The following is a 17,175-nucleotide window of genomic DNA, read 5'->3' as shown; positions in this document are numbered from 1 at the left end:
TCAATCAAACGAATCCCCGCCTCTGAAACCAATAGCAACGGGCTGTGACGCCGGATGTTTGGATACACTTCACGCTGTTTAGTCGGAATAAAGCTTTTTTTGTTGTTGTTGTTGTTTTTGTTTTTTAGTATTAAAACAACGCCATAAAGCTCTTAATCAGAGGTAAGATTCGAATCATACTGAGATTATATATTAAAAACATGAAAACGATTGTATGTGTAATATTGGAATGTTACATTGTGACAGTTTTATATCGCGCTAGAGTTTGTATTTACATATTTGAGGATTTTATCTGTACGTTATACGCTTGAAATGACATAAATGTTAACATTATTGTTTTGATAGAAGCTCGTAAACAAAAATAAATTGTGTAATACTCTTTGTCGTTCAGTAGGCGTTAATCATGGTAAATTAATCATGGTATTACCTTCTGAAACATCACTGTTACCTTTCACACACATTACGATAGCTTTTTTTTAAGGTTTAAGATTAGGACTTTAAGTCACTTTTAACTCAGCTTTGTGTTAAATGATTTATACACTTACGTTAGTTTGGGTTGCATTTTTTTTTTTTTAGATAATCGAGTAATATGTGACTTTTCAGTCAAGGTTAAACATTCAAATATAAATAATAAGGATTAAAGTTATACATTTTAAAAGACTGCGAGATTCAGCTGTTTGTCATATAACTTTTCAACACCAGATGTCGCCAATGTATTTATTTATTTATTGGGTCGGATTCCAAATATACTGCATTATCTATTTCCTCCCAGAATTTTTTTTTAAATAAAATACACACACACACATATATATGTATATATATATATATATATATATATATATATATATATACATATATTTCTTTCTATTCCAGCTGCAGACATGAGTTCAAAGAGACCCAAAAGCAAAGAGGCCCGTAAGATCAAGGGAAAAGGTACAGATATTCTGTCCAAATAAACTTTAATCCTAATGTGACACTAAATAATTGCTCAGTATCCAAAGCATCTTCAGGGTTCTAATGCCTTACAAAAGTATTAATTTTTTTTTTGCAGATAAAAAAAAGGAGAATCATTTTCCCAACGCAGATGAAGGTGCATCAGAACCTGGTAAGTGTCTCATATTGCTCCTATAAGGTTATATTTTTTTGTAGCATTTTATTGTATTGTCTCTGAAGACCACTAACAATGTCAAATAGGGTCTTTAGTACCAAAATCAGTCATAATCAGATTCTCAGATCTGTTTGTAGCATCTAAACAGGGCTGTTTCCAACATGAAAACACTCGTTCTTTTCCATTCATCAGGAGCTGTGATCAGATTAAAGATACTGAGATACAAACGACATGTCTGGAGGCACGTAGCCAGTCCTCCTTTCTCTCATACAACATACATACTGTTTAGCAGACTACATATTAGGACACTACAGCAGTGCCTGGACTTGTTACCACATCATAAAAACACATCTCGATGCCCTTTTGTATTGTGTTGGTGTATGCATTGGACTAAAGTCATCACCTGACCTCTTCTGACCAGAACAAGCTACTGCATCATAACAAACAGTGCAGTTGGGGCTTGTACAGTCATAAACCCTCATTGATGTCTAACAGGGCTCGTTCAATATCCCAGACAGCTTCCTTTTAATGTTTTCTGAAGGGCACGTGTGTTTGGTTAGTAGAGATAGTGCAGTTGTGTAATTATACGGGCTATACCACCACACGAGTTTCCATTGCAGTAAAGTGCCAGCGGCTCCTATGGATTAAATGACCTGAATGCTGTCGCTACAACATGTTCAGCTGTTTCTGTTGAGAGAGATGGTGTTGATGAGGTCACACAGACAAAATATAACATGAACACATACTTGTTGAATTTTGACAGCCTCAGTCGCCATTCATTAGCATCGTATGCAGTATGATGGGTCTCACGTCAGGTTCAGTTACGTCACAGATAGTGCTCTGACGGGAAGCTGAGATCTCTGTTTGTCTAACACACTCATTTAAGAGCACACCTGTCAGTAAAACACTGGAGAAAACGGCTGAAAGCTTTTGTTCTTGATACACCTGTAAGACATAAAGGGTGAAAACCCTCAATGAAGGATGCTGGAAATGTACCAAATCATTTTAGGATACAGTACTTAACCTCCCAATCATGTATCTGTAACTTAGCCTTTAATACAAAGAAGTCTCAAATGAGGTCACTTTAATATCAGTGCAGTGATTAAACAAAGAGCAACTGGAGAATTTAACGAATAGTAGCCACCCATAACACTAGCGACTGCGCAGACACTCCCTCTCAACCAAACACAGCATTTTAGGAACTTCACAGCAACGCTTTGGCAACCAGCCAAACTATATACTGATCCTGTTTCCTCCATTTTTAATCTTAGTCTTTACAGTGGTTCTATCCCCAAGTCATGGAAATCTGCATTTTTCCTGCCATTATTAAAAAGTGGAGACCCGTCAGCCTTAGACATTAATCGACCAATCTCCAGAATATCTGTTTTGGCTGAGTCTCTAATAAATGAGCAACTAAAACACTTTTTTAGCTGGCAACTGTATTTTAAGTCCCACTCAGTCTGATTTCTGGCAAGGACACAGCACAATTACGGATGTAAACTCGGATGTTATGAATGATTTTATAAATGCTTTAGATGACAAAACGTCTTGTGTTGCTTTATTTATTGATTTATCTAAACCATTCAACACTGTTAACCATCATTGTCTTCTGCAAAGACAGCAAAACATAGGTTTTAGTAGCAATGTACTAAATAGGTGTGGCATAAGATAACTGTACTTCATCCCTGCTAAAAGTAAAAATGGGTGTCCCTCAAGGATCCGTTTTGGGACCTATTTTATTTTCCATTTGTAGATGGAACACACTGTACACAGATTATAATATTTTGTACATCTCTGGTATGTCTCAATTCATAATTTACAGTCTGCCTTTAGTCAGGAACAAAAATCTCTGGTAGGATTAAAGCTGGTATTAAAAAAACATTCACATTCTCTTATCGATTTCACTATTTTTAACACAAAGTGGTACTCCAATAGAGAGAGTGACTTCATAAAAAAATACCTAGGTATTTGTTTGGATGATAAATTGTCTTTTGGGCTCCATATTGAGATCCTTAAAAAAAAAAACCTCAGACCCAAGTTAGGTTTTTATTTTAGATTAAAGAAGTGCTTTCCTTATTCAGCCAGGACTCCCTGGGAGAAGAGTTACTGTAACTCAATGGGACCTTTCCTGGTTAAATAAAATAAAAATGCCTGATCCCAGTGACTCCGCCCCTCACAGATCATCCCGACTACATCTTCCCACTGGTCCTGACCTCTGCCACACAGGAGCTGTTTGGTTGCCGGGCAGATGAGGATTTAACCGGAGAAAACCCTTACAAGCTGCTGAAGAAAGAAGACATCGTGCAGGACATGAAAACCAGAGCGTCCGTGTCTGACTTCAGCCCGGTCAAACAGTTAGTGCTGGTGAGATTCATGAGCTGAAGAAGATCCGAACCTCGGTAGATGGAGCCGGTTTAGAGTGGCCTAAATGTATGTATTGGTTTTCTGCAGGACTACCCTGAAGATGAGCTTCTGCTGGTGTTCGACAGAGACTTCACATACGGACAGAGCTTCTATCTGGTGCTCACAGTAGAGGCCAAACACAATATACTGAAGGTGAGGAAACAGGACAGACGGAGGAATGGACAAATAGATAGATAGAAAGATGGTAACCAGTGTTCAGTTGTGTTTGTAGCCTTCAGTACAGGGTGATGATGAAGAGCAGATAACTCATGAAGAGGAGGAGGAAGAGGAGGAGGATATGATCATACCAAAAACTCCAGAGTCTCACCCTTGGATGTCTCTCGGAAGCGAGCAGGAGATCGAGGAAGAGTCGGTCACAGCGTCCAGACCCAGAGTAAGACATGGGATGTTCCTCAAAGCCATTCCTGAGGCATTACAGCAGCTCACCTGTGTGTTTCTCTGTCCAGCTCAGGTATAAGATCTCTCCTCTCCTGCGGCGCTGTGGCGCTCCGGTGTGTTTCTCCGACCGCGGCGCTCTGGACGGGAAAGAGGGGTTCGTGGAGTGCCCATCGTACCAGGACAAGAGCTTCAGCATCAGAGCGATGGAGAGACACACAGCCGTCCAGGCCTCCAGTGACACCAAACACTCGTCCACTCAGACACTGTGGTACAAACACCTCGCAACTCTCTCTGAACTGTGTTGTGTTGGAGCATATTTATATCCCATGATGCATGCATTACAGGAAGTACCCAAGGAACACCTGGACCCAGTACGAGTCCCGAGAGTTCAGCCTGGAGGAGAAAGAACATCACCTGCGATCGGAAAACATGAAGAACTTCATCACATCTGTTCTGACGAGGTAAGACGAGGAGACGGTGACATCTCCGAGGTCCCACAACTCACGCGTTGTTAGTTAGCACGGTGTTGTGTATTCATGCATTCTGAGCTCAGCTGACGTCTCGCAGGTTTGAGATCTCCCTGCAGCAGAATCACATCGCGGATGTTTTCTGTGACGACTGGACAGCGCTGAGTGAGGACGAAGGCGCGCTGATGGGGAAAACAGAGACCACGCTGAAGGAATATCAGTCCTTCATGGACCTTTACTTCAGCAAAGAGAAAACCATCAGCCACATCCGCTGGCATCCCACCATCAGCGGTCAGCACCTGCATCAGATTAGGATTCATATATCATTTTAGTACAAGTGAATAAGTGAGAAAGATTAATAAATAATTAAATAAAAGAAAATAGCTTTAGTACGAAATAAAATAGAATAATTCAAAATAAAATAGTCATAATGCAAAATAAAAGATAAAACATTCATATCAGAAAATAAATAAATAAATAAAACAGCCATAATTCAAAATAAAAATAAAAAATAAAAATCAATGTGCTATATAAAATAAAATAATTAAAATAATAAAGCCATATTGCAAAAAATAATTAAATAAATACATATAAAATTAATAAAATATCTACAGTGCAAAATAAATGAAAACAAATGAAAACAGTATATATATATATATATATATATATATGCAACATTTAAAAATGACTCCGGTAGACAAACAGCCGTTGTGTTAAATAAAATGATAACAAAATTTCTATGCTATCTATATCATAAATATCTATAGGAATATAAATATTATTATAAATACTAATAAAATATACAGAGTGAAAAAAATAAATACTGTAAAAAAAATAAATAAATAAATAAAATAATCTGACACATGAATGATTGTGTGTTTGTATGGATTTTGTTCAAATCTGATCAATTTGCACTTCCTTTTTGCCATTATTCTGCATAATAGGTGTGTGTGTGTGTGTGTGTGTGTGTGTGGCAGGTGTGATTGCTGTGTCCATGACGGAGAGACTTTCCCTTGAAGAACGGATCGATAACTCGGCTAAACTCCTTTTAAACCCGTCCTACATTCTCTTCTGGAACTTCACTGACCCAATAAATCCACAGGTAATCATAATTATCATTATCAGAGTCACAATTGTCACCAGTATACTGTATACCAGTATACTGTATTAGTACAAAATACATAAATACTGCTTTTCTATTGTGCATCACTTTAAATAGAAGCAGAAACCCAGCACACCTGAATGAAGTTTCAGTATTTGAGCAGATGGTTTCAGGATGAAGCTGATGTGAGATTGAGTGTAGAAGACCTGAACAGAAGAGCGGTTTAGACCTGAATCCGTCTGTCCATTGCTTGTGTTGCAGTTGCAGCTGGAATGTCCTGATGATGTCTTGTGCTTCCAGTTCTGTCCGTCCGACCCAAATATCATCGCTGGCGGCTGCATGAACGGCCAGGTGCACATTTAGATCACAAAATGATCTTTTCTTTCTCAGTTCCTTTTTTTACCAGATATCAGCAAACTACCCAGCTGATTAATCACAATACATTAAAGGGCTCATATGATGCTTTTTTAAAGATCATTATTTTGTGTATTTGGTGTAACAAAATATGTTTACATGCTTTAGTGTAAAAAAAAAACACATTATATTTAAAATACTGTACATTATTCTATGCCCCGCCTCTCTCAAACGCGTCATTTTCTACAAAGTCCCGCCTTCTGACAAGCACAGTCTGCTCTGATTGGCCAGCTGACCCCAGTGCATTGTGATTGGCCGAACACCACAAGCACTTGTCAAAAATATAACAACCCTTTCTACAATCGTGATTTTCATCTTTCAAAATAAATGTAAAGATAGTTAATAATGTCCTTAGTTTTACCATCAGTTTAAACCTGAAAGAGAGTGTTTGTTTTTTTTCACTTTGATTAACCATTGTGTATAAAATGTGGCGTATAAATAAGCTTGCTTTGCCTTACGATGCAAAAAAGTCACTTATTTGTTTTTCCTTTAAATGGCTTTCAATCGCTTACAATCTGCAAGCAATTCTCCACATAGCCCTAAAACATAGCAAACACATTATGATCTGGTTATAATAATGTTCAATGTAAGGATCTGTGCATGCTAACAGTGTAATTATTTTAACTCATGACACGCAGTGTAATTATTCACTGATTTTGTGTTTACAGGTAGTATTATGGGATATCTCAGCTCATGTGGAGAGACTGCAGGACACACGCAGCGGCGGCAAAAACATGTCAAACAATCTAGTGAGTAACACACACACACACACACACACACAGCTGCTGTGTGTTTAAACTAGCGGCTGTCCACAACCAGTCATTTGACTCCTGATGATCTATTTAGAGGTCATTTAATTAACAGAGGCTTATACAAACACTCTCACACAATCAGAGAAAAATAATCCTGCTGTTATTAAGAGCATCTGTGTTTACAACTGTTTACTGTGTGTGGACTGACATACTGCGTCCATATGAGAGACATGTCATGACATCCTCAGATGTACAAATGATATATAAATAAAGATTGTGCTAGTTTCCAGTCATTATTATGAGCGTTATGTAAAAACAATCCTGGGTTATGGTATTTGCTTGTTCAGATACACTGTAAAAAATATCGTAACTGTAAAAAATGGTACAGTAAAAACCTGTTCCCTCACTCTTTAATACTGTATATCTGATGGGACATCTCATGGCTTTTGGAAGTGAAAAGAAGTCATCTTATAATGTACAGTACTTTTTTTTTAAAGATGGTTGTCAGGTAAAATATTTTGTATATTAGCTTATTTCGGTTATAATTTTTTTTAACTGTAAATTTAAATCTGTAAAATCTACAGATAAATAAAGTTCTGGAAACAACAGCTGCCTACTTTTTACTGTAAATGTTACATACACACAGACACACAGACACACACACACACACACACACACAGACACACAGACACACACACAGACACACACACACAGACACACACACATACACACAGACACACACACACACACACACACACATATACGTATATATTTCAGAAAATATATTAAATTGAAATTTCTTTATAAATTAAATTATATAAATATAAATATGGACAGGTAAATATATATATATACATACACACACACACACACACACACAGACACACACACACACACACACACACACACACACATACACACAGACACACACACACACACACACACACATATACGTATATATTTCAGAAAATATATTAAATTGAAATTTCTTTATAAATTAAATTATATAAATATAAATATGGACAGGTAAATATTTTATAAAATGTGTCTGTATTAATATATGCATAATTAATACACAGAACACACACATATATATGGTATTAGGCAAACAAAACATTTTAGATAACTAAATAAAAGTAAATTATTTGGTATATATTTAATTTTATGAAATATTATTTAGTTACTGTAAATGTAAGATCTGTAAATGTAATTATAAAAATAAACTGTAAAAACACAGCTGCCAATTCTTTCTATTTCTGTTATTCCAGGACAGAAACAGCGTGACTCCGGTGGTCCGGTACTGTGCTGTATCTGGGATAGAGATCGGACACAAAGCCCCGATCACAGACATCAAGTGGCTGCCGGAAAACTTTGAGGTACACAAGAGGTTAACTGTGCTTTCATTAAATATGATGAAGAAAAATAAAACTGTTACTGTACCTTTAAGAGATTGACGTTTAACTGAACTGGCCATGTTCACACTGATATATTAATCTAAAAACATTTGTCTCTCAGTTGTCCAAATTAGGGATCCCGGTGGAAAACCCGAGTCGTGTTTGTGTCCAGCTGGTGACATGCGCTCCTGATTGGTGCTGATATCTACACTATATGCACACACTCATGTTTCTGTTCTAGTTTAGTATCAAACTCTCTCCTCACTGTGTGTGTGTGTGTGTGTGTGTATATTTTAGCTGTGTGTTGTTCTGGGATCTTCGGCCTCCTCGTGCTGTGTCTCAGTCCCTCACCGACGTGAAACAGAAATCTCAGGAGAAGCCTCTGGAAAACCCTCATGGTGTTCCCAACACGTTCAAACACCTGAACCTGACCTGGAAACCCTTCATCCGTGTATGTGATGCACACAAACATGGTTTTAAGACGTAGACATCTCTAGGGCTTTTCACACTGTGCTAAACCTGGGTAAGTGTAGCTCTGTGTCATATGTTTCACAAACGTATAAAGCGGAAAACAACTTGAAACAATAGCTGTGTCAAATCCTTTGTAGCATGTGTATACGAAGTGTCCTCAACCTAGAATTAAACAAGGCCTTCGTAGGATGTGCGGAAAGAAAACAGGAAATATCACTTTGTTATGCCAACACATTTAGAGCATCGTTGCGCGCTCACACTACTTAAATGAAGGAAAATTATTTCTAAATTTGGAAAGTTAATTTGCTTTTCCTTTTTTTATTTTTTTCATTATTTGAGGAGCTGCAGCGTACGTATAGCAGACATGGAGGATATTAAGATCAAAGTTTAAAAGAGGCGATTTAAACTTTAGAATTCTCAGAATGAGTCAGAATTGCGAGATTTAAACTTAGAATTTTTAGAAAGAAAAAAAAGAGTAAAAATTGCAAGATTGTACAGTAAAAATTGTACAGTATATTTTGAATTCTGGTAAAAATAAATAAAAGAAAAAGAAAAGTCAAAATTACAAGATGTAAAAATAGAATATAGAAAGAAAAGATGTAAACTTAGAAATTTTGAGGAAAATTATTTTTTAAAATTGCGAAATGTATATTTTGAATCCTGATAAAAAAATAAAAATAAAATAAAAAGTCAAAACAAAATACAGAAAGAAAAGTAAGAAGTGTGAGATGTAAATGTAGAAACTTTGAGAATTAAAAAAAAAAGATTTATATTTTGAATTCTGAAAAAAAAAAAATATATATATATATATTTTTTTTAAGTAAAAATGGCAAGATGTAAAAAATACAATATCGTAAGAAAAGTAAGAAGTGTGAGATGTAAATTTGAAATTCTGGGGAAAATGTCACAATTGCGAGATGTAGATGTAGAATTAAGAAAAAAAAAATAGTTTCGATTTATAAGAATTCAGTATTTTATGATATAAACTCACAATTGTGAGAAAATAGTCGCAGTTACCTTAAAAAAATAATAATAATTCTGTAACAGAAACAAGTTTCCATAAACAGGTTGAGTTTGTGACACTGGAAACTTACACACAAATATGCAAATGAGAACATTTACCCAGGGTTTAGGTATGAACAGTGTGAAACATAAGTTTATGAGTAGGATTACCCAGGAATAACTGTTAACTTTGGGTAAATTATGGGCCATGGACTCCATTTACCGCAGGTGTCCTTACCAAAGATTGGCTCTAGCGGTGAATACAGTCCTCTGAAGTTCAGCTTGAGGGACAATACAGTGGACTGTCCTACAGGTGAGACACCAGGACACGTATTAAACACAAGATTAACACTGACTCTACAGCACCGTTTCATCTGTCAGTGTCCGTCTTCTCTTCAGGAGACAAACCTCCACAGAGCGTGGATCGTGAGGAAGGCTGCGGGTTCGCACAGCTCCGGGTGCCGTCGGCCAAACAGCAGAAACCTCTGGAGAACATCAGCACCAAGCTGTACGTGGGGACCGAGGTGAGACGCTCCTCTGTGCATTTCATAAGCTGCTAGTAATGTCACTGATTTTGACCATTAGTCTATTAATACATGTGTTTTTGCACACTGCTGTTCTGGCTGTGCTTGCATCAGGATGGTGAACTCGTTTACACTGACTGGAGAATTGAGAAGGACAACGACTCCGGACGTCTGCTGAGTAAGACACTAAAACAGCCGAACGACACATTTTTACACATATATATGCAGATTTAGAGGTCAGAGGTCATGAGTGATGGTTGAGTTCTATCACTACTGTGTTCTTGATCGAGAACCTGAACCTCCGGCGGCTCCCGGGGAACCCGGACGGTAGAAAATTAAGAGTAAATCCTTTTGAATTTAAATGGTTTGCTGTGATTTAAACCAAATAAAATGAAATATGTTTTTATTTCCGTACAAATATATTATTTAGGATTTTTTGATGCAGCTAACACTACATTCTGAAAAAAAGAAACTTTATAAAATGTAAAAAACGTACTAAAAAAGACGTCAAATACAATAAATTCAGAATCAGAGTTTCTTAAAAAGATTAAATATTTGTTTCGAAATAAAGTAAATATTTTAAAAATAAACGATTTAAAATAAAACATTTACAAAAAAACTAAATTATTTATTTAATATAAGCAATCTCTTTAAAAAAATAAATAAAAAGCAGAGCATTTTTATTCAATATAAAAAAACAGTAAAAAAATACCAATTGTAATATTTAATTTGAAATAAATTAGAAATAAAATACACTAATATTCTAAAAGAAATGAATATTTTATTTTATTTTACTTAAACAATTTAAATGAATGAATAAATGCTTTTAATTAAAATAAACACTCACAAAAAATATGAAATATTTGATTTGAAAAAATTAGAAATGTTAATAAATACTTATTTAAAACTATCTTTTTTATAAATAATAAATAATGTTTGTTTACCTGCATGTCATGTGAGCATTAACTGCCGTTAGTGAAATGTGAACATGCTTAAATGTGTAATTGTTGAAGTACTAACTATTTTTGAATGTTAAATATATATTAAATATTCTCATGAGACTGAAATCTCACTGTAGAGTCTTTAAGCAAAGCAAACCTCACTAAAGCCTTCACTATTAATGAGGGAACCACACAATTACCTGGTTATTATGAGTCTGTCAGGTATACTGCACTTCTCAGACGCTGACGAGTGTGTAATGAGTCCATCAGTCTCATTGTTCATGCGGTTTCCCACAGGCACCAGACAAACACTGAGCTCATCGCTTTGGGCAGAGATCAAACCTAATTCCTCCAAACCACCACCTTCAGCCTGTAAACCCAGAAATATTACAGCAGATTGAGTTTCATTAGTGCTGAGGGGCAAAAGCAGCGTGTCTGAACTGTGAGCATTCGATCTCAATCAAGACTTTCACTAGGATTTCATCTGTTTTCTGTAACTCATGCTGCATTGATCCGTCTCCCTTCAAAATACCTTTTGCCTCTATTAGTGTTCACCAGACACGCAGGTCAACAAATACAATATATACAATTTTAGTAAGCGTTTTATTTTTAGCAAATTTTATGAAAAAAAAAAGAAAGAAATAGAAAAATAATGCATGCAATCGAAATAACAAGCTTAGTTTAAAAAGGAAAAAAATAAAATAAATAAATCTTTTAAATAAATGAAACAATAAAAAAAATAGCTTTTACTAAAAAGACAAAAAACAATCAAATAAAATCAATCCAAATTTAAATGAATAATTAATCTTAAATAAAAAAAATCTAAATAATTTAAAAAAAATACTAATAATTACTATAAAGATAAAATATTTCATTTGAAAAAAAAATAGCTTTAATATAAAATCAAACTAAAACATGAAATATTAAAAAATATATATATTATGAAATTATAGATTGTTATAAAATAATTTATCAAATACAATTTTATCATTTTATATAAATAGTATATATTTGATATAAATGTATATATATAATTAAATTAATTTAAAATAAAAATGACTACAAAGATTAAATACTTTATTTGAAATAAATAAAAATAATTTTATTTTTTAATTATTTGAATGTTTTTTATGGTTTAATTATTAATTTGCTTTTCAATAGGAAATCTGACTGTAAACAGAACTTGAGATTAGATTGCACTGTTCTTATCAATACATCTCATTATTAAAATATCTTAATAAACTACATGTTTTTGCTCTGTCGCAGTGCATTCTGGGATTGCCTTCTTTATAGGCTTCAACTGAAGGGACAATTCAGCCAAAAACGATCATTCTGTCATTATTTAATCATCATGTGCTTTCAAACCTGAATGGAAAAATCTCAGAATATACACTGTCCGTGATGCCTGGTTTCCTGGTCACTTGTACTGTGCAGATGTTGTGTTTTCTGTCAGGCTCTAAACCCATCCACCGGCTCCTGGTTCATGACACTCTGGTGAACACCGTCAGCCGCTCGCCGTTCTTCAGAGACATCCTCCTGACGGTCAGCAGCTTCAGCTTCTCCATCTGGAAGGAAGGGGTCACGGTGAGGTCACGCTCAGACCCAGACAGCTGTGTTCTTTATACACAACAATTCTGTCTTTCTGCCTTCACCTCATAAAGTTCAACTGATTCAGGAGTTTAGAAAGTCATGAAATTATTATTAGTAGTAGTAGTAGTAGCAATAATCTTCTTATAGACCCTTTAATATGTGATATATCAATATTTTAGGTTCAAATTTATATGAATTTACAATCTTTTTACCATTTTGCACAAATTAAATTGAAAATGTAATTTTTGTTTCCATACAAATGAATTATTTTGCTGTTTCCCCCATATATACATCATCAAAAAAAGTAAAAAGTTAAATAATTAAAAAAAAAATATCACAAACAATAAATAAATAAATAAAATATTTGTTTATTATTTTTCAGTAATGAATTTAAATAAATAAATAATTTTAAAATAAAAACAAAGTGTAGCAATAAGAAATCTTTTAAAATAAAAATAAAAATATATGAAATATTGTATTTGCTATAAAATAATTTTAAAATAGAATCAATCAAAGTAAAACTAAATAAAATTAATATGAAATAATCTATTTGAAATAAATAAAAAAATACTTATAAACTACAAGTATAACTTCTAAACTACTAAATAAAAAAATAAAATATGTTTAAATTGAAACAAATTAAAAAAATACTTTCAAAATGAAAACAATCAAAATAAAACACACTAAAACATTATTTTAAATAAAATAAATATTTTAGGTTCATCAATATTCCAGGTTCAGATTTATATGAATTTCTCTCTTTTTTTATATCACTTAAAAAAATGTTTTGCCTTTTTTTTCTTCCTGTTATCCTTTTATAAAACATAACCTTATGTGTGTTTGTAAATAAATAATACAAATGAATGCACCTTATAAGAGACTAAGTTAATCACAGTTGAGGACGTGCGGTCTGATTCTTTACCTGATCTCTGTTTCAGAGTGGCCCGCTCCTCCGCTCGTCCTGCTCAAAGATGCTGCGCACGACGGGTCACTGGTCCCTGTCCCGGCCGGCCGTCTTCTTCATCGGGAAGGAGGACGGAAGCATCGAGGTGTGGGACCTGCTCCAAACCAGCCACGAGCCGTCCCAGATCCAGAACATCAGCAGCGCAGCGGTCACCTGCATCAGCACCAGCAGCATCTCCTGTAAGACACACAGCGTCTGCTGACCAGAAGAGCAGGCCTCAGAGGATAACACTTCCCTTCTCTCCACAGCCAAGCAGCATCTTCTGGCCGTCTCAGACCGTCTCGGGACACTACACATCCTGCAGATCCCCTGGACCCTGCGCAGATCCTCCAACAGAGAGGTGAGCACATCAGCTAAACTACATGAGACCCTGCACCACAGAAACACTCATCAGAGTCAATTTGTGGGTCATCAAGAAATCATCTTTCCAGTGATGTGTGGTTTGTTCGGAGGACAATATTTGTCTGAGATACAACTATTTTGTAAATCTGGAATCTGAGGGAGCAAAAAAATCTAAAAATTGAGAAAATCATCTTTAAAGTTGTTCAGATTAAGTTCTTAGCAATGCATATTACTAATCAGAAATTAAGTTTTGATATATTTACGGTAGGAAATCTACCAAATAGCTTCATGAAACATGATCTCTACTAAATATCCTAATGATTTTTGGCATAAAAGAAACATTTATAATTGTGACCCATAGAATGTATTGTTGGCTATTGTTACAAACATACCCCAGAAACTTAAGAGTGCTTTTGGAATAAAAAAAATTTTAGGATCAACACTTCCCACAATTTATCCGTTCAGTGCATCACAATGGATTTTGGGTTTAGCTTAAAATATATACAGTATTTAAAGAAATAGTTCCCCCCAAAATTAGCATTTGCTGAAAATGTGTGAGTTTGTTTCTTCATCAGATTTGGAGAAATGTAGCATTGCATCACTTGCTCACCAATGGAAGTGAATGGGTGCCGTCAGAACAAGAGTCCAAACAGCTGATAAAATCATCACAATAATCCACAGTCCATCATCTAACATCTGGAGAAGACAAAATATGAAACAAATCCAGCATTAAGATGATTTTAACTCAAACACATAGAGTCAATAATCATAATAACACTCCTCCAGTGAAGAAGTGCATCTGCTGTTGTCTCTCACATCAGAATCCAGACACAGATTGGTTTAGAGCACTTTTTCACTGGAGGAAGTGTTATTATGGATTATGGACTAGATTTTAGATAAAACATTTTTTTTAATTAGCTGTTTGGGCTCTCGTTCTGACGGCACCCATTCACTTCCATTGGTGAGCAAGGGATGCAATGCTACATTTCTCCAAATCTGATGAAGAAACAAACCCATCCTCTTGGCTCAAAATGTAGTAATTTATAAGGCAGCTGCATCATGTGGTCAGAGCAGCCTGTAATGGTGACTATGATGCTGTCTAGGTAGGGCTCGGATCAGAGCGTGCGTGTATAACAGCGCAGTGTGTTTCCTGCAGAGGCAGATCGTGAAGAAGTACTTTGAGAAGGAAGAGGAACGGCTGGAGTACTTCCAGAAACGTCAGATTCAACACGAGAAGGAAAAGAAAGAGATGGAAGCCGAACAACAGAGGAAGAAGACGGTGTGTGTGTGTGTGTGTGTGTGTGTGATGGCAAACGCAGATGAAACCTGCAGCTGTAGTTGAGCTGGAATGTGTGTTTGAGTGATTCCAGACCCGCTCAGACTTGCTGAATATATATTTACCAAATCTGAAGGTATGCTGCCGTCTGTCTCTCTGAGGGTCAGAAACACACTCGTTTGTTTTTCACACCCCACTGATGCCCACGCACACACGATGCTGGAGGGATTTCAAGACAAACACTGCATGTTTGTGATGGAGGGCGAGCCGCTACAGGCAAAAACCAGAGCTTCTCATGCACCGGTCAATTGGGAGGTTCTGGGATATTCGGCGTTTCATGTTATTTCAGACTAGAGAAAAGAAAAGATCTAAACTGCACATTTGTGTTTACTGTATTGCACTAGATCCATTTGCATCTGTTTTTAGCAGTTTTATTCCTCTCTATATTCTTACTGAGGGGTTTGTTCATGTATCATTCACACTGATTTATATTAACATTTTAATCTTTAAAAAATTGTGAATTTTTTTTCTGCCTTTTGACAGTATCTTATGATTCATAACGTGATGAAAAGAGAAATCCAAAATCCCTAATATGTCTCCAATATGTCAACAAAATTAAACAAAAAAAATCTAACTGGCTTTATCCAAAGTTCAGATTTATTTTCTGGACGTTTATGCAAGTAAGTGCATATTTAACAAGATAATGCATAAGCTAAAAACAGTAGTATAAATAAAAACTCGTAATACACTGTAAAATGTGATGTTCTTTCTCTGTATTTTCATCTTAATTTTCAAGTTAAAATATCTAAATATAAGATTCATTTATAAATTTAAGATAATAAATAAAACGTTTATCAAAATGAAGGGAGTTTGTGCTTTAAACAAGAAAAATATATTTTCATCAGATTATTTAAATTTAACCTTTTTTTTTTTTTTTTTAGAAAACAAGCCTTAATCTTGACTTTGTTTTTTAAATCCTGATTTAAGAATGTTTAAAAATTAGTTGTGGAAAATATTGAGTAAGATTTGTATTTTTTCTTTTTCATCGTGTGCACTTGTTTTGACTGATTTCGGACTGCTCTTGGACTCACCAAGCCTCGTGAAGCTTTGAAAACGTCTTTGAACTTTCGTGTTTGATGACTTGTGTTTGTTACGGTTTGTTGTTGGTCAGGAGCCGGTGATGTCACTCAAACAGGAAGAGGAACTGGAGGCCGAAGCGCTGAAGGAGTACGAGCAGTTTCTGGCTCTGGAGAAGGTCATTTTGAGGAACATGGGGCTCCTGAGCGAAACAGAGGACAGAGCAGACCTGTAACACACTAGAAGCATCATCAGTACACAATGAATCGTGAAGTTTCTAGAGTTCTGCTTACTGTGTCGTTTGAATCCGATTTGATTCTAATTGATTAGTTCCGAATTCTGATGGAAATTCCATTTGCAAAGTATGAGAATTCCTTTGGTTTTTGAATGTTGTAGCTACAGCAACTTTATTGTTTCTGCTTCCTGAATGTAAAACATTAAAAGCCCATTTTTTAAAGCGGGTGTTTTGTTCTTGTAAGCTTCTGCGCTCTGACCTTGAAGATTGATTCTTCCTCGGGTTACTGGCTTCGGTTCATCTCCGTAATCAAACACGCTCTTAATTCAGCGGCTTCAGCTCCGACAGCTCATCTATAGCAGCGTTCAGACACTAATGTACAATATTGATCAAGCTCAGCCCGGCTCATATTGATTCAACAGATTCTAAACTTAGGTTTTAAGCAGCGTACGTGACAAGAATCCACATGCACAGCAGGTTTGGTCGAAGACTTTCAAGTCTACTTTATGAAATGCATTTCTATGGGTAACTTTGGAGCAAAGAACTCTAGAGTTGAGTGCTATTAATTGTCTACCATTTAAAAACCTAGTACTGATAAAACATGAGAAGAGCTCATTTCTGTGTAAACTGACGATGTTCTTGGATAAATTATCCCATTCAATCAAATACAATAATTTGATTTTACATCATTTATACAGAAATTGAATTCCGAAA

At 35.4% G+C, this 17,175-nt stretch overlaps 1 protein-coding gene across 1 annotated transcript; it reads left to right on the top strand.

Moving 5' to 3' along the window:
- Nucleotides 1-38: 38 nt before the first annotated feature.
- dnai3 (dynein axonemal intermediate chain 3) lies at nucleotides 39-16,668 on the top strand. Its single transcript, XM_052593101.1, has 23 exons — nucleotides 39-162; nucleotides 874-933; nucleotides 1,052-1,105; nucleotides 3,288-3,472; nucleotides 3,560-3,664; nucleotides 3,744-3,905; nucleotides 3,979-4,178; nucleotides 4,255-4,371; nucleotides 4,478-4,668; nucleotides 5,355-5,479; nucleotides 5,741-5,830; nucleotides 6,562-6,642; nucleotides 7,914-8,021; nucleotides 8,161-8,234; nucleotides 8,337-8,490; nucleotides 9,741-9,825; nucleotides 9,912-10,036; nucleotides 10,151-10,214; nucleotides 12,431-12,561; nucleotides 13,506-13,710; nucleotides 13,780-13,871; nucleotides 15,030-15,152; nucleotides 16,321-16,668. Exons 2-23 carry the CDS (start codon nucleotides 882-884, stop codon nucleotides 16,459-16,461), a joined length of 2,664 nt encoding a protein of 887 aa, XP_052449061.1. The 5' UTR covers nucleotides 39-162; nucleotides 874-881; the 3' UTR covers nucleotides 16,462-16,668.
- Nucleotides 16,669-17,175: the final 507 nt, after the last annotated feature.

This window comes from Carassius gibelio, chromosome B23 (genome assembly GCF_023724105.1).
Source record: "Carassius gibelio isolate Cgi1373 ecotype wild population from Czech Republic chromosome B23, carGib1.2-hapl.c, whole genome shotgun sequence".
Taxonomy (NCBI): Eukaryota; Metazoa; Chordata; class Actinopteri; order Cypriniformes; family Cyprinidae; genus Carassius; species Carassius gibelio.
The sequence above is the reverse complement of the archived record's forward strand: the minus strand, read 5'-3'. Positions and strand labels throughout refer to the sequence as shown.

Bases quoted from the DNA above. Each gene is read 5' to 3' on its own strand.
- dnai3 (XM_052593101.1), top strand. From the start codon at position 882: ATGAGTTCAAAGAGACCCAAAAGCAAAGAGGCCCGTAAGATCAAGGGA. The intron at 13,872-15,029 runs GTGAGCACATCA...TGTTTCCTGCAG, and splicing joins GCAGATCCTCCAACAGAGAG to AGGCAGATCGTGAAGAAGTA. The intron at 15,153-16,320 runs GTGTGTGTGTGT...GTTGTTGGTCAG, and splicing joins AACAACAGAGGAAGAAGACG to GAGCCGGTGATGTCACTCAA.